Source organism: Cavenderia fasciculata (assembly GCF_000203815.1).
Source record: "Cavenderia fasciculata unplaced genomic scaffold Scf_Dfasci-G-b-285a01.f1-5, whole genome shotgun sequence".
NCBI classification, from domain to species: domain Eukaryota; phylum Evosea; class Eumycetozoa; order Acytosteliales; family Cavenderiaceae; genus Cavenderia; species Cavenderia fasciculata.
The window spans coordinates 1,209,216-1,233,020 of NW_004457708.1; the positions used below are offsets into that span (position 1 = coordinate 1,209,216).

Sequence of the window (23,805 nt, forward strand, 5' to 3'; positions counted from 1 at the left end):
TAGATTATATAAATATATAAATGATAGCGATAATAAGTGGTAGAGATAACAATAGTAATATGGGGAAATGAGTATAATGAATGAATCATCTTTAAGAGACTACCAGTACTCTTAAATACTCGGTAGTTGGTTACAAGGTTGGATAGTCCCCTCTATCCCACTCTTTATTGATAATAGTTTGATGATAATGATGTGAGACTAGTACTAATTAGGCCCAGATCTGCACTATCTACAGTTATCGTTGAAAGGATAATCAAGACATGTGGCCACCTATAAAATGCTGCTGATAACCAAGAAAGAATATATATCCCTCTCATTACTATCCTTGTGACTTTACAATGTTTCAGTTCTAAATTATTGATGTATAAAATTTTGGGTTGGCAATTTCAATATTTGAGTTGTAGCTTTTCTACAATCATGTTGTAAAGTTGGTTTAGTAGATTAGAAATGTCCCTTTACTATACAACCGATTCGTAATCACTTTGAAATTTAGTACTTTAAATACTTTTACTTTCAGAATGTTCCAATTCATTACTTGGTTGAAAATATCTCTTTCTATTTTTATTAGAACATAGTAATAAAGTACTTCATTATTAATGGTGGTTGTTCACTCTTATCATTCTTACACCTATGAAAACAATCATAATTTGGACATAATAACATTTATTTATTTTGTTGTTTTAGTCATAGCATTTTTGGGAAATAAATTCCTATTATTACAGATTTTTGAGTATATCAGAACCAACTCTATTTTCGTCTTCCTGCATTCAAACATTTGCAACACTTGGCTCCATAGGCTGTTGTGTGTCTGAGGATGACCATATTCGTTGGTTCGTTGGTGGTTTTTTTTTTGAACACAAAATATATAATTTAAATATATTCAAAATGTTATAACTTTGTTTTTCAATACCTCTAAACAATCATCAATAGATGTGTAGTTGGGTATCAATTCAGATGTATTTACCTTTAAAAAATAAAATGAATAATTAATTAATTAATAAATACTATTTAATATTATTTAATTTTTTTTTCTTTGTTTTTTACTTACCAGTTGATAGGGTTTATCCAAATAGATATGTTTACTATTCAAAGTACCATTATGTAACAAATAATAGGCACCCAAGTTTTTCATTGATTGCGGTATTACCAAAATGATGGATGGATAATAATTCAACGTAGTTGTCATCGAAACGATTGATTTGTTTGACCAACTAAATCATTATGGATTAATACCTGATCGTGAAACTTGCTATCACTTGGCATTAATAAAAATGTTCCATTATTATTATCATCATTATTATTATTTAATTTTGAATTTAACCAAAAAAAACAAAATTTGATTTGTTTTTGATTGATAAATGCATATTTGTTTGTTGATTGTGTAAAGTTGTTATATAAAATGTCTTGATTTATATTATTAATATCAATATTATTATTATATAAATATATAAAATAAAATATAAATATAAAAAAGGAATGGTGCATGGATAGGGTGTTTTGGCGCTAGAAACAAATGGTAAACCATCGAAATATTTCGATAATAGAGGGATAACACAAGAATAAATTAATCAAACATCTCTACCTAAACTGATCGAGTGCCCTGTCGTTGCCGGCGGATCCAAAAACAACCATGCTGTTAAACATCTCGACTGGTTCTACCGAACCTGTAATATTCATACAGACACTTCTAGACTGAGATATATTTTGTACCATCTTTTTCCAATCCTATTTAAGTAAATGTTTTTTATAAAAAAAAAAAAAAGATATTAGTTTTAATGATGGTCGTATCGTTTTAATAATATTATTATTATTATTACATCTGAGTCACTTTTGATTGAAATGACACCACTGAATTGGGAATGGCACCACCAACAAGATTAACTTGCTTAAAAATGATCTGTGCGTTGATACGAGGAGAGAACAAACCAAGGATTAGAAAGTCTTTAAAGCCATGGCTTGAACACCTTGTGATTGTTGCTCTTTGGGTGCCTGTGATGGTTCAACAAGAGATAAAGAGTGAGACTTATCGACATTGACATTGATTGATTGTATATTGTTGATGGCCTTTGTCTAGTTTATAAAAAACAAAAAAGAATACATAAATAAGCAAGCAAAAGTATCAATCTTGTTTGGTAATACACATTATTGTTGAATGATATTTACATCCTCTCCTGTAGGTCCAGTGTGTGGTTGATTGTGAATAGATGAAGAGTTCAACTCTTCATCATCGTCATCATTGATTGGTTTGATGTTGGTGGTCGATATATTTTTAGATTTCTAGAAAACTATATATCTAAAAAAATGGTTTTTCTTCTCTTAAGTTATAATGTCATCTTTACGCAAGGACTTAATGCTAATTTTCTCTGTATCGATTTCCAATTTAAATGGATATCCCCGAAGGGTCCAACAATACATTTAGAAACCTATGAATATATGTATCGAGTACAATTCGTCTACTTTTGTTATGGGTTTTTCATGTGACGACTTTTTTTGTAATTTTTTTAACCGACCATACTCGTTTAACTCTTGACACCATCCATGCCTCCTCTGCACGGTCTGTGTTGTTCAATGGAAACATAAATTCTCTTTTTTCTTTTCATCAATGTATGTATACCTCCATTTTTTTTTTTCTATCACCCCCTTTATTTCATTCATACCCCTCCTACTTGAAGAAAGACTATTGTTCGTTCATACATTAGCTAATCTTCTATCACAGATTTGACAATCAACTCATTCTAAAATCTCTCAGACATCTTTTTTTTTGTATATCAGCAGGACACTACAGATACAGATAAAAATACAGATACAAAACTTGATGATTTATAGTTGATAGTTGATCAACTATACAGTCCATTCAGCTCTATTCCTATTAGATGAGCCTCACAACTTTTTAGAGTATTATTGACAATTACTAGTCATTTTGTTTGTCATGTGATCATATGATTTTCAAATTTGGTATCTTTTAGCACGCTCTTTAAACCACATTCAACTATAACAGTGTGCTCAACTACTTTATCTGCTGTGACATCTAGATATTTATATTTATACTGTTAAACCTATCATTTACAAAATTCTTTAATGAGATACAATTTAGTTGCAAAAAGTTCTTCTTGTTCTCATCAAAGAATTTTGTTATATATCTAGATTGTCAACAGAAATTTGCAATCAACACTCCTCATCAGCATGTTTGTTACAATAAGGATAACAGCATAATCAACCAAAGTTCTTTATCATTTGTCCAATCTTGTAGTACAATTGTTTGTAAATAAGGCAGATTATATGTCGTAAAGGCAAACACTATATCTCTTTCTTATATTAAATGATGATTTGGAAAATAAATAAAAATAATAAATCAAGAAATTTCTTCAATAGAACAACTAATGGAAAGAGGATAATATATATATATGTTAGAACCAAGCAGACTTTACAATATCTATGAATCAACACGTTCAATCAACAACAGCGGATTTGTTATTACAGGAAACTACTTTAGGATCAACAAGTCGGCATTCAACTACTATTTGATGCATGTCATCTCTCAAACAAAAGGAACATGGTTGTTCGCTCTTACCATGGTTCAAACAAGGAGATCCAAAAGGTCATCCAAGTAATTCCAACTTATCAACGATCAACAGCCTGATCAAATCAACACAGTTGTTTTAAGTGACAGTTTCCTCTACTCGGATGCAAGAGCTGTCAAACATTATTACTCTCTGGTAGATGGTTATACATTGGGTGGTTTAGAGAGTGGATCGACAACGTAACCAAATTTGGAAAGTTTGGTTTCAAACAAAAAACGAAAGGACAACACACGACCTTTGATACCCACCTTCAGGTTGGAACGGGTATCTAGTTCTGAGTCTAAATGGTCAATCCCTTACCCAAAAATAAACTCCAGCAAAAAGTTAAAGAACAGTCAAAGCAAAGTTAAAAGTTGTTCCCAGAAGATACCTAGTATACAGATGCTTGTTTAAGAGATATATGGGCACTATCAAAAAAAAAAAAAAAAAAAAGAATTACAACATAATTGTGATAGAGGAAAAGATTGTTATGACTTACCTTGTTGTTGAGGTTTGAAGTAGTTTCTTTCTTTCTTTCTTTCTTTAGGTCAATTAACTTTTCTTTCATCTCTTTCTCTTCAAAGAGTCACTGTCTCCTTTTAGAGAAGGGTCTTCAATGGCTTCAGAGTTTGCTTTATCTACATTTTGTTAAAGTAGCTCTTTATCTGCTCTTTTGTTAAGTTGTTGTTGTTGTTGTTGTTAGTGACATTAATATTATTATTATTATTATTATTATTATTATTATTATTATTATTATTAGTATTATTATGACGTCTAATAGAAAGAGAAGAAGAAAATAACTAAACTAATTACACACCCCTTTTGAATTTCACACAAGAAATGATTGAATGAATGAATGTATGTATGAATGTATGTATTTAAAGTATAACAGTATTGTTGTTCATCTTGTCCTTTCTTTTTTCAAAACTATGATTATTATATTTACTAGTAATAGTTGAAATAATAAATAGATCGAACAAAAAATAAATAAACAAGAACAATTTTTTGAACAAAAAAAAATAATTAACTTAATTAAAATTAAAATGGGTATTGTAGGGGAATCCATGGGTTTGATTAAGTATCTCCTCGCCAACTGGCCTGTTGAAGTTCACTTTCTAGTGATCTCTTAAGCAAATAAAGAGAGAAAGAGAAAGAGAAAGATTTGACAAAGAAACTAACAGACAGTGCTGTCTAGACGCATCCAACATGAGCATGCATGGTACCCAGAATAGTTAAAGATTGTGCACAGCTCATATCATCAGTAACATATCACGGCAGCAAATCAGTTTGCTCATTGCCATTCATTCAATACACGTTTACAAAGATCTTCTAAACTGATCACTCATGACTCAATCTAAAAGGAACATCCAAATGGTCAAGGAAAGCTACATACAAATGATATTGCCAACACAAGTTGTCATACCAATTAACCTTGCGTACAGACCTCCAATTGGAAAATACAAAAGTTTGTAGTTTAATAATAGAATAATACATCTTAAACGGTTTATAAACATAAATGGTAGTAAGAAAAAGTAAAAGAGAGGACTGTGGAAAAGAGAGAGAGATACATATTGGACCAAAGAATAGTATACACCAATATATTTGGACATCAACAATCTAGAGTCAAAAGGATAGGTGTATGAGGTATATATTCTTGGTTCTGGTTATATCACATGTATCAGCAGCATTTTGAAAGGTGATCACATGTCTTGATGAACTTTTCAAAGTTAACGTTATTCTTTCTTGGTTCTGGTTATAGTTATCTATGTAGGTATGTATGTCTAGTGTATTAGTGGTGGATGATAGTTGTCCGGTACGAAAACAACACATATTTTCAGATTACCATATATATAAATATATTTTTAGATTTCTAGAAAACTATATATCTAAAAAAATGGTTTTTCTTCTCTTAAGTTATAATGTCATCTTTACGCAAGGACTTAATGCTAATTTTCTTTTCCCACTATTATAAAGCTACTATTCAAGTCTTTTGACAAGACCCAAAGGTTAACCAAACTATGTTGGTCACTATTAATACCAAGTGATTGCAAGTTTCAATAAAAAAAGGTTTTAATCCATTATGACCAGTTGGCAAATCAATCATGCCGATGACAACGAGATTGAATTATTATCCATCATTTTGGTGATGTTGCAATCAATCAAAAGCTTGTACTTTTAACCAGTACTTTGAATAGTAACATATCAACTTGGATACACCCTATCAATTGGTAAGTAAAAAAAAAAAAAAAAAAAATTAAATATTATTAATTATTCATTTTAATTTTTAAAAAAGATAATGACTTTATAATAATTATAAGAAAGTTGTAAAAAAATTAAAAAATTAAAATGAATAATCAATAATATTTAAGAAAGAATCGAAATCAACAACAACCCAATATCATCGTAGAGTGATTAGTTATGGAAAGTTTAGTAGATCATTTGAATTGGCCGATAACATCGAATTTGAATTAATAACAGCCAAACATAATGATGGTGTTTTACAAATCACTGTTCCAAAGAAGAAACACCTCACACCAAAACATATTAAAATCACTAAATAATATCAATTTAATCATTCTCTAAGAGTAATAATAATAACAATGTTATTTGTAAATAAATAAAAATAATAATAGTTTTTATCTAATATTCAATAGTTCTAAATGATTCAAGCTACTGGATCTGATTGATATGATTTATTAATATTATTCTAAATTCCATAATATTTTTTGATTAGGTCAAAGATTTCATAATGATCTTTTTTTTGATTGACTGTACAGTCGACTTGCTCCCCATGTGTAGAAATTTAAACAATTCAAAATTATTTCTTGGTGCAGCATTATCCATAGCATTAATTGAGAAACTTTCTGTTCTATTAAAATGTAGAAACTAAAATGAATCGAATGAATGAATGAATAGTGTTGGTAATATAATAATGATAATAATAAATATATATCCATATTTTCATACCTTGGCCACTTCCAAATCATTTGCATAGTCCATTGTTTCTTTTAGACATCCTTATGTACGATTAAAATGTAAAAACCATAGATAAAGGAAATACATTTTAGTTAATCAATAGAATATAGCTAGGATCCTAGGTAAAGGATATGATGATACAAACTTCAAATTGATTTTCAGGATCATAGTCTGGTGACCATTCCAATAGATGTTTGAGAGTGTCCAATGTTGCATTTCGACGTGACAAATATTTACTAATAACAAACCATCTTCTCTTTGCCAATACACTGTCCTTGTTGGGTAGATAATTTTTGATAAAGTCCCATGGCATTGCATACTTTGATATCATTCTAAGATTAGGTAATTTGGCAATATCTTTACCTTTTCTTGAAATACCATCCATGGTTGAACAGTTTGTCTAATATATGTTGATTTAAATAGATTTGTCATAATTGTTGTATTATTATAATTATTATTATAAAAAGAGAAAGAGAGACCATCATCATCATGTCGATCATAGCAACAACAATGATGATGAAAACATTAATATTAATACAACAACAAACAAGATGATAGTAGATAGTAATAATAATAAATATTTGGAGAAGGAATGAATACATCTCATCTCTGCTAATGAGAGAGAAGTACTGAGAGCGAACAACTGTCTTAATTTTCCCGTAAATCGAATAAGGAAGGTTATTTATTTATTTATTTATTTATTTACAGTCATTTAAATGTAGTTGGCTGGCTCATTCAATATTATAAAGATTCTTTTACACATTTAAAAACAAGAACTACAAATGGTTCTAGAAAGAGGTCTATGTTATTCATGACCCAATTTACAATTGACATGAGACCTTGGAAAAGAAAGTTTCCAATTGCCTTTAGTCCATTCCAAAGTGTTTGTAGAATTGATTTGCATCGATCAAAAAATGATCTCTTTGTCTTTTCTTCTTCTCCTTGCTCTAGGTTGGTGACTATGTTGCAGACTGCTGGAGCTGATCTATAGGTTAGTCTAACTAAATTCTCATGGACTAGTGTATACTGCTTTGCCCTACTACTACTAATACTACTCTCACATGGCATTACCATTTCAACGATCGCTTTTTTCTCTCTTTCCATTCTATTTTTTGCCTCCATCATGCTAGTAATAGCACGAGCAATCTCGTTTCTTCCTTGTTCGGAACCCATTGATGCTTTAACTTCTTTTTCTGTTAGAGTTTCAAAGTTTATAGAGTTGATTGTGATTGCTGTTGGCATTTTGACTTGGTTGGTTGATTAAATTGTATTTGTTTGTTGCTGAGCTTATTAATTCTTTGTTTTCAATCTTGCTTAAGAAAAAAATAAGATAGCTTCAATCGTCACAATGCATTGTTGGTTGACCAGAGGAGGAGGAGGAGGAAAAGAACAAATTATTTTGATTGATTTTAGGAAATGGGGTGATTGACCTGGGTCCTTCCAGATTGTGATTTTTTTTTTTTTGCCTCGTAGTAGCTGCTACTATGAAACAACTTGTTTCATTCTCTCCATCCAAGATATATTTGGATATCTTTTAATTTTTAATTATTATTGTTGTTAACAAATAATAATCTTTCTTCTTCAACAATCTTGGTATATTTTTAATACATATAATATATTAACAGAATATTTCTATTTTTTTTTTGAGAACAAAAGATGAAAGAAAGTTAGTGATGTGATTGACTTTGTTCTTTCTTGATTATACATACATTTTTTAAAAAAAATGACGACTAATATATATATATATATATATGTTAGTTATTTGTTCCTTAATATTTGTTGAGGAGGTTTGATACTTCATAATAATCATCGCTGTCAGTACCATATGGTAATTGATCAATTCTACCATTTTTGATCGATTCAACTGGTAATATTTTGTTTGATAATATGTAATTGTAGATATCGGGATTGGCATGAAATATGGCAATCTCTCTGCAACCTTCACTTCGATGTTTATGAAGAAATTCAACTCTAAATTATTTACTTGTGCTGCTCCATCCATAGCATCAGTTGTGCATCCTTCTGTCCGATTAAAATATAGAAACTAAATAAATAGAATCGTTTAAAATTAAATCTCTCTCTCTCTTCTTTTTTTTTTTTGTTGGGTATTTAATTATAATTATATATATCTCTCTCTATTTACTTACTTTTACAATTTCAATATGATCATTCTCTGCTGCTTGGTTCATCGCATCAGTAGTGCAACCTTCGCTACGATTCAAATGTAAAAACTATTGGTTGACGGCAATAAATAAATAAATAAATAAATGTAAATAATAATGATAATAATAATAATCTATCGAGATATTAATAATTACTCAAATACTACATACTTTTACTACTTCAAGGTGGCCATACTGTGCTGCTTCGTCCATTACCTTGGTTGTGCATTTTCCTTTGGGTCTTTTATGAAGAGTCTAGGAAGAGAAAAGGTTAGTATCGAATTTAATATTTCGAATTAATGAGTTTACATCTCCAAAAATTAAATAGATACCTTTACAAAATCCAATTTACCGTAGCGGGCAGCTTCATCAAATATATCACTAGTCCACATACCAGTAGATGTTTGGTATTTCTCGTAAAGATATTCAACAATATCCATTCTATCATTTTCAAATGCATATTTCAAACCGTCATTGGTACATTCTCGATCGAGGAGTTTAATAATATCCAAACTACAATTCTTCTTTATAGCAGCGTCAACTGCTTTGGTTGAACATTTTTCAGTCCTATTAGAGACAATAAACTATATAGAATAATGGGAATAATAATTGATTATCAGTTTCAAAGTTTAAATTAATTAATTATAATTATAATTACCTTTATCAAATCAAAGTTACCCTTTCTACAAGCATTGATGATAGATCGTACAGTCCAACCTTCTGTACTATTTTGAAAAAGGAATTGAACAATCTCCAAATCACCTTTTAAACATGCATTACTTAACGCTTTGTTTGTAAATGTTTTGCCAGCTCTATGAAGGAATCTAACTATTTCAAGTGACTTTACATTATCCATAGCCGATGGACTACATCCTTCTGTTACTATTTAAAAATGTTAATTTTAATACATTATATATTTATATATAAAACTATATACAATACATACTCTGACAATATCCAAATGTCCATTTTTTGCTGCTTTATCAATGGCATTAGTTGTGCATCCTTCACTCTGACAATATGATAATGTCCATTTTCTGCTGCTTTATCGATAACATCGGTGAACTTTACTTGCTTCATTTGGCATAATAGTTGGACTGTTGAAAGGAGTCCATACTTGGATGCATTATCCATTGTATTTTCTTGATGGTGTCCGTTCATAATGATATTTGGATATCTTTTTAAAAGGTATTCCAATATATCTTTATGTCTTTGAAAGGCAACATGTTGAAATAAATATTGATGACAATCCCCGTATTGATTTTGTGGATCATATTCAGGTGACCATTCCAATAGATGTTATGAGTGTATCCAATGTTGCATTTGGGTGTGTACAATATTCACTAATAGCATGCATTCTTCTTTTCAACAATACACTGTCCTTGTTGGGTATATAATGTTTGATAAAGTTCCATGGCATTGCATACTTTGATAACATTTCAAGACGAGGTAATTTGGCAATATCTCTACCTTGATTTCCATTTTTTAATCCCTTTTTCAATCTCGGTCATTTCTTTTATATGATTGAATATCAAGTGTCTAATATATGGCGACCCAATTAAACTTTTAAATAGACTTGTCATTGTTGTTGTAGTATTATTATTATTAATAAAAAGATTAGGCTCATTATTATTATTACTATCTACTGCCAAAATTTTGTTGTTGGATGTTTTTGTACTAATATTATTCTTGTTTTCATTATTATTATTATTATTATTTTAATTATTATGTTGATGATCTCTCTTTCTCTTTTTTACAATATCATGTTGATTATCTTCTTCTTCTTCAACCATACTTGTTATTTCATCATGATGTTGTTGTTGTTGTTGCTGTTGTTGTTGTTGTAGTTGTTGATCTAACAGTAGTAGTTTTGATAGATTATCTAATCGAGTAAGACCAAAGTACCTAGCAACCGACGGTATACAATGATTGATACCATGTAATCTAAACTCTTCGATCGATGTTGATTCCTCTGACCCACATATTTTACATTTAATTCTAACTGTTAGGTCCATCACAAGTGATAATAAAGAAATAATATTTAAATTACTATACTATAGAAAATGACTGCACTTTATTTTTCAAGAGAGTGTGGGGTATTAATATTTTTGCCTACCAACCACCCCCCCTCCCTGAAATATAATAGCTATTTTAGATCCAATCTGATTTACCATTTATATTTATATTTATATATATATTTATATATAGTATATAAGAAGCGGTTCATAAAAATAATCTGCAGTTTTAATTAATTAGTTATTTAGTTCCATTATCACCATAATAATATTTGTTGATTAGATCAACTATTTCATAATAATCTTCCTTTTCATCTCCACCATATGGTAATTGAGCAATTCGTCCACTTTTGATTAACTCGATTGGTATTAATTTGTTGGACAATATGTAAGTGTAGATATCGGGGTTGCAATTGGAGGATAATATGGCAAACTCTGTGCAACCTTCACTACGATTTTTATGTAACCATTTAACCATTTCTAAATTATTTTCTTGTGCTGCTCCATCCATAGCATCAGGGGTACACCCTTCTGTTCGATTCAAATGTAGAAACTATATATATAAAATAGAATTAGTTGAAAACATTAACAATTGGTTGATTATAAAAATATTTTTTGTCATTCAAGCATTGGCAACTACTTAATTACTACATACTTTTACTATTTCAATATGACCATTCCGTGCTGCTTTATTCATCGCATCTGTACTACATCCTTCAGTACGATAATCATGTAAAAACTAAACGATAATAATAAATGTAAATATTAAATATTTTAAAGGGATATTCTAAAAAATATAAATTAATATTAATATTAATAATACATACTTTAACAACATCAATATGTCCATTTGCAGCTGCTTTATTCATTGCATTGGTTGTAACTTTTAATTTTTTATTTTTATGGAGAGTCTAAAGGAAGGGACAGAGAGTTTAGTTGAGGTAAATATCAATTATTATTATTATTATATTTATATTTATCTAATTACAAACCTTTATAAAATCTAATTTACCATGGCTGGCAGCTTCGTTAAAAGTAATTCTAGTCCACATACGAGTAGATTTTGGGAATTTCTTGTATAGGTATTCAACAATATCCATTCTATCGTTGTAAATTGCACTTGTCAAACCACCAATTGTACATTCTTGATCGAGGAGTTTAATAATCTCCAAACTACAATTCTTCTCTATGGCAACGTCAACTGCTTGCGTTGTACATTTTTCATTCCTATTGGAAACAATATACTAGACAGAAGTAAATTTAATAGGTTTGTTAGCTTGGGTGTTCAACAAAATGGTTTTTTTTTTTATGCTTTACCATTAATATAAACTATAACTATATCTAGCTTGTTTGACCGGTCACACAAATATATATATGTATATATATACATACTCTAACGATATCCAAATGTCCATTTTCAATAGCATCAGTTGTACATCCTTTACCATTTTCTGTAAGATATATGACTACATCCAAATAACCATTTCTTGATGCACTATCAATGGCACGACAAGTACACCCTTCAGTGCGATTTTCCAAAAGATACTTTACAATATTCAAATTACCTCCTGATGCTGCTTTATCCATCGCAGAGGTGGTGCACTTTACTTGTTTCATTGAGGATAATAGTTGGACTGTTGAAAAATGTCCTTTCATTGCTGCAACATCCAATGCCTCTTGGGTTCCATTCATAACGATATTTGGATACCTTTTGACAAGGTATTCCAAAATATCTCTATGTCCTTCATAAGCAACATTATAGAATAGATTTTGTTGACAATCTTCGTATTGATCTTGAGGGTCATAATCTGGTGACCATTTCAATAGATGTAATAATGTATCCAATTTTGCACCTTGATGTGAACAATAATCACTAATGACATACCATCTTCTCTTTGCCAATACACTATCTTCGTTGGGTAGATTATGTTTGATAAAGTCCCATGGCATTGCATATTCTGATATCATACCAAGATGAGGTAACTCGGTTACCCGATTTATCTGTTTTGCTTATCACATTTACATGTTTGAACAAAGTATGTCTAATATATGGTGACTTAATTAAACTTTTAAATAGACTTGTAGAAGTATTATTAATATTATTATTATTATTATTATTATTGGATGTTGTAGGAAGAGGATGGGGAGGAGGAGGAGGAGGAGGAGGAACAATAGGAAGATCATTTGAATTATTATTGCTCTCTACTATCATCTTGTTTGTTGTTGTTATGCTATCATTATTATGTTGAAGATGATCTCTCTTTCTCTTTTTTACTGTGCCTTCTTCTTCTTCTTCTTCAACCATTCTTGTTTCATCATCGTCATGTTGTTGTTGTTGTTGTTGTTGATCTACCAGTAGATTTGAAAGATCGTATAATTGAGTGACACCAAAGTATCTAGCAATCGATGGTATACAATGATTGATACCATGTAATCTAAATTCATCGATCGACGCAGATTCAAATAATCCACATACTTTACATTTCATTGTTAAATCCATCTATATTATCATCATCATTGTACAAGAAGAAGATGACAACTAGCGAGAGAATACCCACTTTTTGAGTTGAACAAAAATTCTTTTATAGATAGTGTTGATTGACAAGTTCGACGATTTCATAAAACTCGTGTGCATCTCTAGAACACATTTTCATGTTATCTATTTCAAAATTTTGAAGTACTATTTTGTTGGATACCAAGTATTTGCAACACTCGTAGTTAAAGAGTCCACTATTTTGTACTTGTATGGGAATTTCTGAACATCCTTCGGTGCGATGTTTGTGGAGGAATTCAACGATTGACATAAATACAAAAAAAAAAAAAGGTTGGTTGATTATTTCCCTTTTATCACATACTTTGAGCATTTCTAGATCACCTTGAGAAGCAACCCAATTCATTGCCATTAAACTACAACCCTCTGTACGATTATAATGTAAAAACTAAATAAATAAATTAAAATTAATATTATTATTATTTAATACTTTGTTCATTTTGATTTTCAAAATCATACCTTTAAAGCTTCAAATTTTCTTTTCACGGCAGCATTATCCATTGCATCAGTTTTACATCCCTCTGTACGATTATAATGTAGAAACTAAATATATTTACATTTTTCATCAAAAGAGATAAAGGTTAGGATGATTGAATTGTAAACTAATCCAATTTAAATATTTACCTTTAACACTTCAAAATCACTAACATCGTCATTCAGCAGTGAATAGTCCATTGCATTAGTGGTACATCCTTCACTGCGATTATAATGTAAAAACTAATAAATAAAAGAGAGGAAAATTAAAGGTTGGTATTTTTAGAAAATATTCTTGGGTCTCTAGGTTTACAACATACTTTAACAATATCAATATTGCCTGCAAATGCAGCATTATCCATAGCTTTAATTGTGCACCCTTCTGTACGATTAAAATGTAAAAACTAAAAGAAAGAGAGAGGATAAAAAAAAAAATAATAAATAAATAATAAAAGTTCAGTTCGGTTGTTGCACCTTCACTGCGATGTTGATTTAAATACATTACAATATCTAAATATCCTTTCTCGGCGGCTATATCCAAAGCTTTAGTTGTACCCTTTGCCTTTTTAGTCAATTGAGATAATAATTGAATAATTTCCAATTGTCCACGTTGAGATTAGAGATACAGTATCAATGATTGATTCTAATTTATATCCATGTGGATTGATAATAGTATTTGGATATCTTTTTAAAAGAAATTCCAATATATCTCTATTTCCTTGGATTGCAACATCATAAATTAATCGTTGATGACAATTTTCATATTGATCTTGAGGATCATATTCAGGTGACCATTCCAATAGATGTAATAGTGTATCCAATGTTGCATTTGGGTGTGTACAATATTTACTAATAATATACATCCTTCTTTTCAACAATACATTATCCTTGTCGGGTAGATAATGTTTGATAAAGTTCCATGGCATTGCATATTGTGATACCATTCCAAAATGAACCAACTTTAAGATATCTTCTCCTTTACTTGATTTACATTGTTTCGTCTCTTTATCAATCTTGGTCATTTCTTTTATATGATTAAAGATACAATGTTTAATGAATGGTGACCCAATTAAACTTTTAAATCTAATTGATAAAGTATTAGATGATTGTTGGTGTTCTATTGTATTATTGAATGTTGTTAGAGGATGGGGAACAAGAAGAGGAAGAGGAAGATTATCATTATTATCTAATATCATCTTGTTTGTATCATGATTGTTGTTGTTGTTGTTGTTGTTAAATTGATGATCTCTCTTTCTCTTTTTTAATGTATCTTGTTGATTATCTTCTTCTTCTTCCAATACATCATGTTCTAATAGTATGACATGTTTTGAACGAGTAACACCAAAGTATCTAGCAATCGATGGTATACAATGATTGATCCATGTAATCTAAATTCATCGATTGTCTTTGATTCATTTGACCCACACTTTACATTTGATCGCTGTTGTTGTTGTTGTTATTATTGTTGTTGAATCCATCAAATAATAACTATTGCATTCTCTCTCTCTCTCTCTTTGGATAAAAACAATAGTGTGAAGAAGACCCAAGCAAAGAAAGGACTATAGTTTTGATGAAAAAAATAATATTAATTTAAAGGATTATTTTTAAATTCTTTTTTTATTTAGAACAACAAAGTTGGATGAAGTATTATTATTAATAAATATTAAAGAGGGAATTGATATGTTAAATAATCTTAAAAAGACAAACGAAGAAGAGTCAACCCTCTTTGGTAAGCACTCTTTTTTTTTTGGAAGTATTTAAAAATTAATTTTTTTATTTTTTCTTTTTTTTTGATTGTTCAACAAAAAGGGTATAGTTCATTTCTCAGAGCACTCTTTTATTTTTAAAAGTATAATTAATAATTGTTAGGAAGTGATAGCCCATTTCGCACTATTGGTGTTCAGCACCGTATGCCTTTGTATCCTGTTGGTAGAGTAGGTATCTATTATTATAAACAAGTATATATATATTGACATTTCTTTTCTTTTCTTTCCCTTCTTTTCACATCTTCTCCTCTATATAAATTTTAGTCAATATATGTTTCTGGTTGGTTGGAGAATATAGGGATTTGCATGATAATCTTTTAAGTATCATAGAGACTCAAAATGATAATCTCATTAGTATTATTGAGATTGACATGAAAATAAGACTAGAAGAATCCTCATGTAATACTATATTTTGGTTTACTGGTGTGGACAGGGCAAGTAGAAATAGAACCAAGTTTCTCGACACAAAAAACAAAATGGATCATAGATTAATGTCCACCATTTAAAGTCATCAAGAAATTATTTGATGAGCATGATGATCCTATCAGATACACAGTGGGAAAAATCATTGATCATTTGGACCCGTCCAAGACACAAGATACTCTTGCCTTTATCAACTCAAAGCCAGAGTATAAAGAGTACTCCAATCACGTCAAAGAGACCATCAAGAGATATGGGGAAGCCGAATTCAACTTGCCAAAAAGACCGGTCATTCATTTTCCAATGCTCGTTGATGAGCATGAAGATCCAATCAGCTATACAGTGGGAAAAATCATTGATCATTTGGACCCGTCAAAAACACAAGAGACTCTTGCCATTATCAAATCGAAACCAGAGTATAGAGAGTACACCAACAAACATGTTAGATCATAAAATATAGCTCTTCAAAAGGTTGTTTGCATCAAACATCCAATTTGTCAACACGCTCCAACGGGACACAAAGGCATAGGTTGTTAGACCAATCATGCGAAATGGGCACTATTAAACCCTGTTAGTCGTATGTATCTTTTAATTTATAATTGTTTTTTTTTTTCTTACTAATAATTAATTTTTTTTTTAATTTTTTTTCCTACCCTCTTGAACTATTATAGTATAACAATCAATAAAAATAAATTAAAAATAATAATAAAAAAATAATATAGAATTTCTTTAATATATAATTCTTTAGTGTCTTTTAAACTTCATTTTCTCTCTCTCAATAAGGAATAATAATATGATGTTTTTTTTTTCTTTTGTTTATTTCTTTTTGTTTTTTTACTTTAGTGAACTATTATTAAAGTATGGTGAGTCAAATAGACCTCTCTTGTCGAGAATAAACTCTATTAATGATTTGGATTGAGTGAAATAAGGGATAGTCTCAAAGCATGGTTTGTATTTTCTAAACTTTTTGTCGAGGAACAAATATTGGACAGTATCACTGGATAACAAGGCATCAAAGAAATAGTATTCGTCTTGTTCCTTGCAAAAATTGAGTCCAATATCCAAGACTGTGATTGTTTTGTTTTCCACAAATGCATCTTCCAATTCTTCGGTTGTCAATAACTCGTTACCTCTGATTGATAGAACTGTAATGGTTGTGTTGGTGGCAATTAGATTGGCAAGCAACGGAACCATGGCATTCGTCACTGTTCCATGGGCCAATATTAATTTGGTGATATTATTATTATCACAGAGTGTACTCCACAAGTTGGAAGACATTACATTAGGCATACTGACTAGAGCCAGATAGTCAATGTTGTTGTTTGGAACCATGCCCAACTTTTCACTACCACCACCACCACTCCAGATTCCATCAAATGCCGATTGGAATATATTTAATTTTTCTTGATCTAGTGGTTCGTGACAGTCATAGTGGTGGTCATAGAGATGTAGTCTTTTGAGACACCTATTGTTGGCAATAGAGTTGCAAAAAGATATCCAATCTTGCATCGATGATTCGAAACGATAAAAGATTGGAGAGTAATCCTCGTTTGGTGGAGGGCCATACAAAGGAATCGTTCCAATATCCAGTTTTAGTGATTCCAAGTGACTGGGTAAATGCTTTAGTTCGCACAACTCTACATGGTCCGTGTTGATGCTGAGATGTTTGAGTGGTGTCGATGATGATGCGCACAATTGCTTGAATAGACTTTTGTAAACCGAGTGCATCTGTCTAAATTGGTCAGTGTACAGATTCAGTGATTGTGGTTGGAGATCTCTGATCATATCGAACAAGTTGTTCTCTTTGGTGTATTGCAACGGACTATCATCATCAGGATGATTTGATTGGAAATCATAGAAGCCGAGCGAGGCAGTGTTGGGAGTAAATCCTTTCAAGGATTTTGGCCATTGGTGGATACTGCTGTAATACTCTTGACCAATCGAAACAAACTCTGTATTGATGACAATGTGAGGATATCGTGTTTGAATTGATTTCAATGACTCCATCACTTGAACATTGACATTGCCATTGCATTGAACGTTGATTGTTTGTAGTTTTGGAGGAAGGTGAATCAATTGAGTTTCATAGTCCATTTTTTTTAAAGGAGGTTCATCCTTTAATGCTAGTGTCCATTTTATTGTGTCGATATTGTTTGAAGAGTAGAGCGAGTGAGGGCTTGAATGTATTGATTGAAGTATCACAGAGTCCAAATGACCTCTAAAATGCACCGATGTTGATCTCTGTCTGACCACATGTAACCACCACTTTGAAACCAATGCAATATCAATGATACTAGTACTTGTGATTGGTTCGACCAATCTCTTTTTCTCGCCATGAAACACTATGTACCAAAAATCACTACCTCGAAATGTATCCTTGCCACCATGGTGATGAGCGTTGTTCAGTCCTCCTAACAACCTACTGATAATACAACTCTGTATATATGGTGATAATTGATCTTTCATTATCAATTATTATTATTATTATTATTACAATCTTTTTTTGATCTAGAATGGTTTTGAAAAAGAGAAAGATATATTCTCTGCAGTTCTAAAACGAACGAAAGAACGAATCGGAGATTACGATCGTTGATTTATTGGCGGGAAAATATTTGATTTTTGGTCGACTCTATGATTTAAAGTCCTTAATATTTATTAATGAGATCAATGATTTCAAAGTAATCTTCCTTTTCATCTTCATATTGTATTGTTTTTATCCTTCCATTTTTAATTTCTCTAATCGGTATTATTTTGTTTGACAATATATAATTGTAAATATCTGGGTGGTTGGACCCCCAAAGTGCTAGATCACTGCAACCTTCAGTTCTATTTTCATGAAGAAATTCAACAATCTCTAAATGATTGTTTTGTGCTGCTCTATCCATAGCCCATCTTGAACACCCTTCTGTACGATTAAAGTGTAAAAACTATATAGTTGGAAAGTAAAAAATAATATGTGCGAAAATGATTAATTGTTTGTAATATGAAAAAACATCGAATACATACTTTAACAATATCAATATATCCACACTTGGCTGCATTATCCATAGCCAAAGTACCGCATCCTTCAGTTCTATTTTCATGAAGAAACTAGAAATTGAAATAATTTACAAACAAGAGTTTAGTTTATTTTTGTTGTGATTATAGTGTTTTCATATTTGTATATAATTAATTACATACCTTTACAATATCCAATTCACCTGATTGGGCAGCTTCATCCAATACATCATTAGTCCAAATAGAAGTAGATGATGGGTATCGTTGATGGAAATATTGCACAACATCTAATCGACCATTCTTGGTGATTGCATTTACCAAACCATGAGCTGAACATTCTTGATCGAGGTATTTAATAATCTCCAAACTACAATTCTTCTTTATAGCAACGTCAACTGCTTTGGTTGTACATTTTTCAGTACTATTTGAAATAACAAGCTGGATGGTGGAATTGCAATGTTTGTTTGGTTAATTATTTTTTAAATATAATAATAATTTTTTTTTTTTTTCATACATACCTTTATCAAATCAAAGTTACCACTTTTACAAGCATTAATGATAGCTTGTTGAGTACCACCTTCTGTACGATTTTCAAAAAGGAATTTGACAATATCTAAATTACCTTTTAAACATGCATTGTCAACTGCCGCAGTTGAGCATGCTGCCCCAGCTCTGTGAAGGAATCTAACTATTTCAAGCGACTTTGCATTATCCATAGCTTTAATAGTACCACCTTCTGAACGATGTTGGAAAAGATATTTGACAATATCTAAATGACCTTTTAAACATGCATTGTCAATGGCGGCAGTTGTACATGGTTCACCTCTTGTATCAAGGAACTTTACTATTTTAAGGTTCGCTGCATTATCCAATGCATCAGATGTGCAATTTTTATCTCCATATTCTCTAAGCCATTTCAGGATTTGGTAATGACCATTCTCTGCACCTTGTCCATAGCCAAAGTACTGCATCCCTCAGTCCTATTGTAATACAACCATTTTACAGTATCGAAATGTCCATTCTCTGCAGCTTTATCCATCGCCAATGTTGTGCATTGGTGATCATATCGATTCTGATTTAACCATTCTAAAATGTTTAAATGACCATTTTCTGCTGCCTTATCAACTGACAATGTTGTACAACATTCAGTTCTATAATTTAGCAAGTACTATAAAAATAAATAATTAATTAATATTATTCAAACTAAATATATACATTCTCTTATATCTGTACATACTTTGACAACATTTAAATGACCATTGGCTGCTGCTTGATCAATGGCTTTGGAGGTACACCCTTCACTGCGATTTTGATCAAGATACTTGACAATTTCATAGTGACCTCTCTCTGCAGCTTCATCCATCTCATTGGTGCTACTTTTTATACCTTTGATTGAACATAATAGTTGAATGGTTGATAGCTGTCCATTAAATGCTGCAGCATACAATGCATCACTATTTCCATTCATAGAGATCATTGGATATCTTTTTAGCAGCAGTTCCAGTATATCTGTGTGTCCTCTTGATACAACATTGTAAAATAAATATTGATGACATTCCTCTAATTCATTTTGAGGATCATAATCTGGTGACCATTCCAATAGATGTTTGAGTGTATCCAATGTTGCATTTGGGTGTGTACAATACCGACTAATAACATACCATCTTCTCTTTGCCAATACATTATCCTTGGTGGGTAAATAATGTTTGATAAAGTCCCATGGCATTGCATAATCTGATATCATTCCAAGATGAGGTAATTTGATGATATCTTTACCATAGATTTGATAATTAATTATAAACCGTGTTTTTCTTTTCACAATCTTGTTTATCTCTTTTGCATGTTTGAATATTATATGTCTAATATATGTTGACCCAATTAAACTTTTAAATAGACTTGTTGTTGTTGTTGTTGTTGTTGTAGAATTAGGAGAAGGAGGAGGAGGATGAGGAGGATCAACTATCATCTTGTTAATGGTGTCATGTTGATGTTGATGATTCACATGATGATCTCTCTTTCTCTTTTTTAATATATCTTGTTGTTGTTGTTGTTGTTGTTGTTGTTGTTGTTGTTGTTGTTGTTGCTTATCTTCTTCTTCTTCTTGCAATTGATTATTATTATCGACACCAAAGTATCTTTCAATCAAAGGTATACAATGATTGATACCATGTAATCTAAATGCATCGAACGACGTCGATTCAAATGATCCACAAACTTTACATTTGATTGTTGTTGTTAAATCCATACTCTTTCGATCATCAAATGTACAAAGTAATATGCAAAAGGTTGCTCATTTTTTTCTTTTGCATATTACTTTGTACATTTGATGATCGAAACTACATCTTTTTTTTTTTCAGATAACAAATTATTGTATTGATTCTAAATGCAATAATATTTATTGACGAGGTCAATAATTTCAAAACAATCTTCTTCATATTGTATTGTTATAGGACGTCCCTTTTTAATTAATTCCACAGGTATTATTTTGTTTGACAATAGGTAATGGTAGATATCGGGGTGGTTTTTGGAACCCCAAAGAGCTTGATCAGTGCAACCTTCACTACGATTTTGATGTAGAAATTTAATCAATTCCAAATTATTGTTTCGTGCTGCATTATCCATAGCATCAGTACTACATCCTTCTGTTCGATTAAAATGTAGAAACTAAATATAAATGATGAAATGGGAATGGATACATTTTAGTAAATAATTCTATTATATAATATATAGTTTAATTTTATCTATCTGTTTAAAATACCTTGACCACTTCTATATCTGATGTCCAATCAATAGCCTTGTAGCTACAACCTTTGGTACGATTAAAATGTAAAAACTATAAATATATAAATGATGAAATAGGAATCCATGGATACGTTTTAGTCAAACAATACAAAAATATAGAGATAGACAAATTAAATAGATGTACTACACGACATACTTTAACAACATCAAGATGATTATATTTGGCTGCCAAATCCATATCATTGGTATTATATTTTTCTGTTCTATTTTCATGAAGAAACTAATAATATTTAAATAAGCAAAAAATACAAAAGTTTAGTGTTGGGTCAAAATTAATTATTAATTAATTAATTATGAATGGTTTGTTTGTTTGTTTGAAACCATCTATAAATACTCCTCTACCCTACCTTTACAATATCCAATTGACCATATCTAGATGCCACTTTTAAAACTGAGTTTGTCCAAATTCGAGGAGATTTTGGGAATCTTTGATGAAGATATTGAATAATATCCAATCTACCATTTTTAATTGCACCTGACAAACCACTCAAATTACATTCTTTATCCAAGTATTTAATAATCTCCAAACTACAATTCTTTTGCATAGCAGCGTCAACTGCAAAGGTTGAACATACTTCTTTCCTAATTTCTATTAGAAACTAAGATTAGATGAAAGGATGTCAATATGTATTTGTGTTGATTATTATATTCTGTTATTTATACATATCGCATACCTTTATCAAATCAATATTACCACTTTTACAAGCATTAATGATACATTTTTCTGTACCACCTTCAGTACAATTAAAATGAATAAACTTTACAATATCCAAGTCACCTTTTAATGCATGATTATCCATTGCTTGGTTTGTACATATCTTACCATTTTCATGAAGGAATTGGAATATATTTATATTCTTTGCATAGTTTAGAGCATATGCTGTGCATCCTTTAGTTGTATTGGTGTTTAGATATTGTATAATATTTAGATGTCCATTTTCTGCTGCTCTATCCATAGCACTAGTTGTACATTCTCTATACCCATTTTGATATAACCATTGAACTACTTCAAAATACCCATACGCACATGCCCTATCCATAGCTGTACTTGTACCTCCTTCACTACGATTCTCATGCAACCACTTTAAAACGTGTAATTGGCCTCTCTCTGCTGCTCCATCAAAAGCATCAGTTGTGCATCCTTCACTGCGATGACTACTTAAATACTAAGTATATATGATAATGTTAATATAATATATAATGTAGTTATAATTATTATATCTATCTATACATACTTTGACGATATCCAAATGACCATTCCTTGAAGCCCAATTAATGGCTTCAGTTGTGCATCCTTCACTTCGATTTTGCGAAAGATATATTACAACTTCATAGTGACCATTCTCTGATGCCCAATCAATCGCTTTGGTGGCACCCTTTACTTGTTTAATCGATGATAATAGTTGAATTGTTGAAAGGTATCCATTAAATGCTGCAATATCCAATACTGTATTACGTTTCGGGCTGTACGTTTGGATTCTATCAATGTAGTTAATGATATTTGGATACCTTTTTAACAGTAATTCTAGTATATCTCTATGTCCTCTTGATGCAACATTATAAACTAAATCTTGATGACAATACTCTACTTGATCTTGTGGATCATATTCAGGTGACCATTCCAATAGATGTAATAATGTATCCAATGTTGCATTTGGGTGTGAACAATACCGACTAATGACATACCATCTTCTCTTTATCAATACTTGATCTTTGTTGGGTAGATAATGTTTTATAAAGTCCCGTGACATCCCATACTTTGATATCATTTCAAGATGAGATAACTTGATGATATCTCTTCCACAAAGTGGTGTTGTACTTGTACTTGTACCTCTATAAATCATGTTGCTTATGCCTATTTCTCGTACATGTTTGAATATCTTTTGTCTAATATATGTTGACCCAATTAAACTTTTAAATAGAGTGACTCTAGTTGTCATCATCGCTGTCGTAGTAGTAGTAGTGGCTGGTGGTTGGTGGTTGGTTCTATTGTTATTGAATAGAGGAGGATGACAATAGTATTATAACTTGAATTCAACGATCTACTATAATCATTCATTCATTCATCGTACAAAAGCAAAG

General features: G+C 30.8%; 13 protein-coding genes across 13 annotated transcripts; 2 read left to right on the forward strand and 11 right to left on the reverse strand.

Annotated features, from left to right (window-relative positions):
• Positions 1-164: 164 nt before the first annotated feature.
• Positions 165-663, reverse strand: DFA_04182 (uncharacterized protein; the record flags this gene model as incomplete). The annotated part of the gene is made up of 3 exons (XM_004366533.1): positions 165-283; positions 506-555; positions 587-663. The coding sequence occupies 3 exons, from the start codon at positions 661-663 to the stop codon at positions 165-167; spliced, it is 246 nt and encodes an 81-aa protein (XP_004366590.1).
• A 217-nt stretch (positions 664-880) lies between these two features.
• DFA_04183 (uncharacterized protein) lies at positions 881-1,713 on the reverse strand (the record flags this gene model as incomplete). The annotated part of the gene is made up of 3 exons (XM_004366534.1): positions 881-964; positions 1,049-1,211; positions 1,583-1,713. 3 exons carry the CDS (start codon positions 1,711-1,713, stop codon positions 881-883), a joined length of 378 nt encoding a protein of 125 aa, XP_004366591.1.
• Positions 1,714-1,932: 219 nt separating this feature from the next.
• Positions 1,933-2,620, reverse strand: DFA_04184 (uncharacterized protein; the record flags this gene model as incomplete). Its single annotated transcript, XM_004366535.1, has 3 exons — positions 1,933-2,070; positions 2,164-2,277; positions 2,615-2,620. The coding sequence occupies 3 exons, from the start codon at positions 2,618-2,620 to the stop codon at positions 1,933-1,935; spliced, it is 258 nt and encodes an 85-aa protein (XP_004366592.1).
• Positions 2,621-4,412: 1,792 nt separating this feature from the next.
• On the forward strand, positions 4,413-6,121 carry DFA_04185 (uncharacterized protein; the record flags this gene model as incomplete). Its single annotated transcript, XM_004366536.1, has 3 exons — positions 4,413-4,430; positions 5,332-5,373; positions 5,930-6,121. 3 exons carry the CDS (start codon positions 4,413-4,415, stop codon positions 6,119-6,121), a joined length of 252 nt encoding a protein of 83 aa, XP_004366593.1.
• A 503-nt stretch (positions 6,122-6,624) lies between these two features.
• On the reverse strand, positions 6,625-7,778 carry DFA_04186 (uncharacterized protein; the record flags this gene model as incomplete). The annotated part of the gene is made up of 3 exons (XM_004366537.1): positions 6,625-6,654; positions 6,682-6,936; positions 7,362-7,778. 3 exons carry the CDS (start codon positions 7,776-7,778, stop codon positions 6,625-6,627), a joined length of 702 nt encoding a protein of 233 aa, XP_004366594.1.
• A 62-nt stretch (positions 7,779-7,840) lies between these two features.
• Positions 7,841-10,281, reverse strand: DFA_04187 (uncharacterized protein; the record flags this gene model as incomplete). The annotated part of the gene is made up of 9 exons (XM_004366538.1): positions 7,841-7,849; positions 8,246-8,266; positions 8,521-8,580; positions 8,684-8,767; positions 8,870-8,953; positions 9,031-9,282; positions 9,357-9,522; positions 9,645-9,875; positions 10,169-10,281. The coding sequence occupies 9 exons, from the start codon at positions 10,279-10,281 to the stop codon at positions 7,841-7,843; spliced, it is 1,020 nt and encodes a 339-aa protein (XP_004366595.1).
• A 135-nt stretch (positions 10,282-10,416) lies between these two features.
• DFA_04188 (uncharacterized protein) lies at positions 10,417-10,872 on the reverse strand (the record flags this gene model as incomplete). The annotated part of the gene is made up of 2 exons (XM_004366539.1): positions 10,417-10,752; positions 10,870-10,872. 2 exons carry the CDS (start codon positions 10,870-10,872, stop codon positions 10,417-10,419), a joined length of 339 nt encoding a protein of 112 aa, XP_004366596.1.
• An 82-nt stretch (positions 10,873-10,954) lies between these two features.
• On the reverse strand, positions 10,955-13,201 carry DFA_04189 (uncharacterized protein; the record flags this gene model as incomplete). Its single annotated transcript, XM_004366540.1, has 6 exons — positions 10,955-11,266; positions 11,369-11,452; positions 11,541-11,596; positions 11,702-11,957; positions 12,106-12,714; positions 12,737-13,201. 6 exons carry the CDS (start codon positions 13,199-13,201, stop codon positions 10,955-10,957), a joined length of 1,782 nt encoding a protein of 593 aa, XP_004366597.1.
• Positions 13,202-13,295: 94 nt separating this feature from the next.
• On the reverse strand, positions 13,296-15,216 carry DFA_04190 (uncharacterized protein; the record flags this gene model as incomplete). The annotated part of the gene is made up of 7 exons (XM_004366541.1): positions 13,296-13,652; positions 13,724-13,807; positions 13,889-13,981; positions 14,059-14,142; positions 14,244-14,300; positions 14,365-15,126; positions 15,166-15,216. 7 exons carry the CDS (start codon positions 15,214-15,216, stop codon positions 13,296-13,298), a joined length of 1,488 nt encoding a protein of 495 aa, XP_004366598.1.
• A 202-nt stretch (positions 15,217-15,418) lies between these two features.
• On the forward strand, positions 15,419-16,377 carry DFA_04191 (uncharacterized protein; the record flags this gene model as incomplete). The annotated part of the gene is made up of 3 exons (XM_004366542.1): positions 15,419-15,467; positions 15,769-15,938; positions 16,021-16,377. The coding sequence occupies 3 exons, from the start codon at positions 15,419-15,421 to the stop codon at positions 16,375-16,377; spliced, it is 576 nt and encodes a 191-aa protein (XP_004366599.1).
• Positions 16,378-16,758: 381 nt separating this feature from the next.
• On the reverse strand, positions 16,759-18,390 carry DFA_04192 (uncharacterized protein; the record flags this gene model as incomplete). Its single annotated transcript, XM_004366543.1, has 1 exon — positions 16,759-18,390. One exon carries the CDS (start codon positions 18,388-18,390, stop codon positions 16,759-16,761), a length of 1,632 nt encoding a protein of 543 aa, XP_004366600.1.
• A 179-nt stretch (positions 18,391-18,569) lies between these two features.
• Positions 18,570-21,166, reverse strand: DFA_04193 (uncharacterized protein; the record flags this gene model as incomplete). The annotated part of the gene is made up of 6 exons (XM_004366544.1): positions 18,570-18,851; positions 18,931-19,014; positions 19,105-19,359; positions 19,440-19,760; positions 19,925-20,089; positions 20,159-21,166. 6 exons carry the CDS (start codon positions 21,164-21,166, stop codon positions 18,570-18,572), a joined length of 2,115 nt encoding a protein of 704 aa, XP_004366601.1.
• Positions 21,167-21,300: 134 nt separating this feature from the next.
• Positions 21,301-23,782, reverse strand: DFA_04194 (uncharacterized protein; the record flags this gene model as incomplete). The annotated part of the gene is made up of 7 exons (XM_004366545.1): positions 21,301-21,585; positions 21,680-21,754; positions 21,848-21,943; positions 22,071-22,305; positions 22,387-22,889; positions 22,959-23,709; positions 23,763-23,782. 7 exons carry the CDS (start codon positions 23,780-23,782, stop codon positions 21,301-21,303), a joined length of 1,965 nt encoding a protein of 654 aa, XP_004366602.1.
• Between the last annotated feature and the right edge of the window lie 23 nt (positions 23,783-23,805).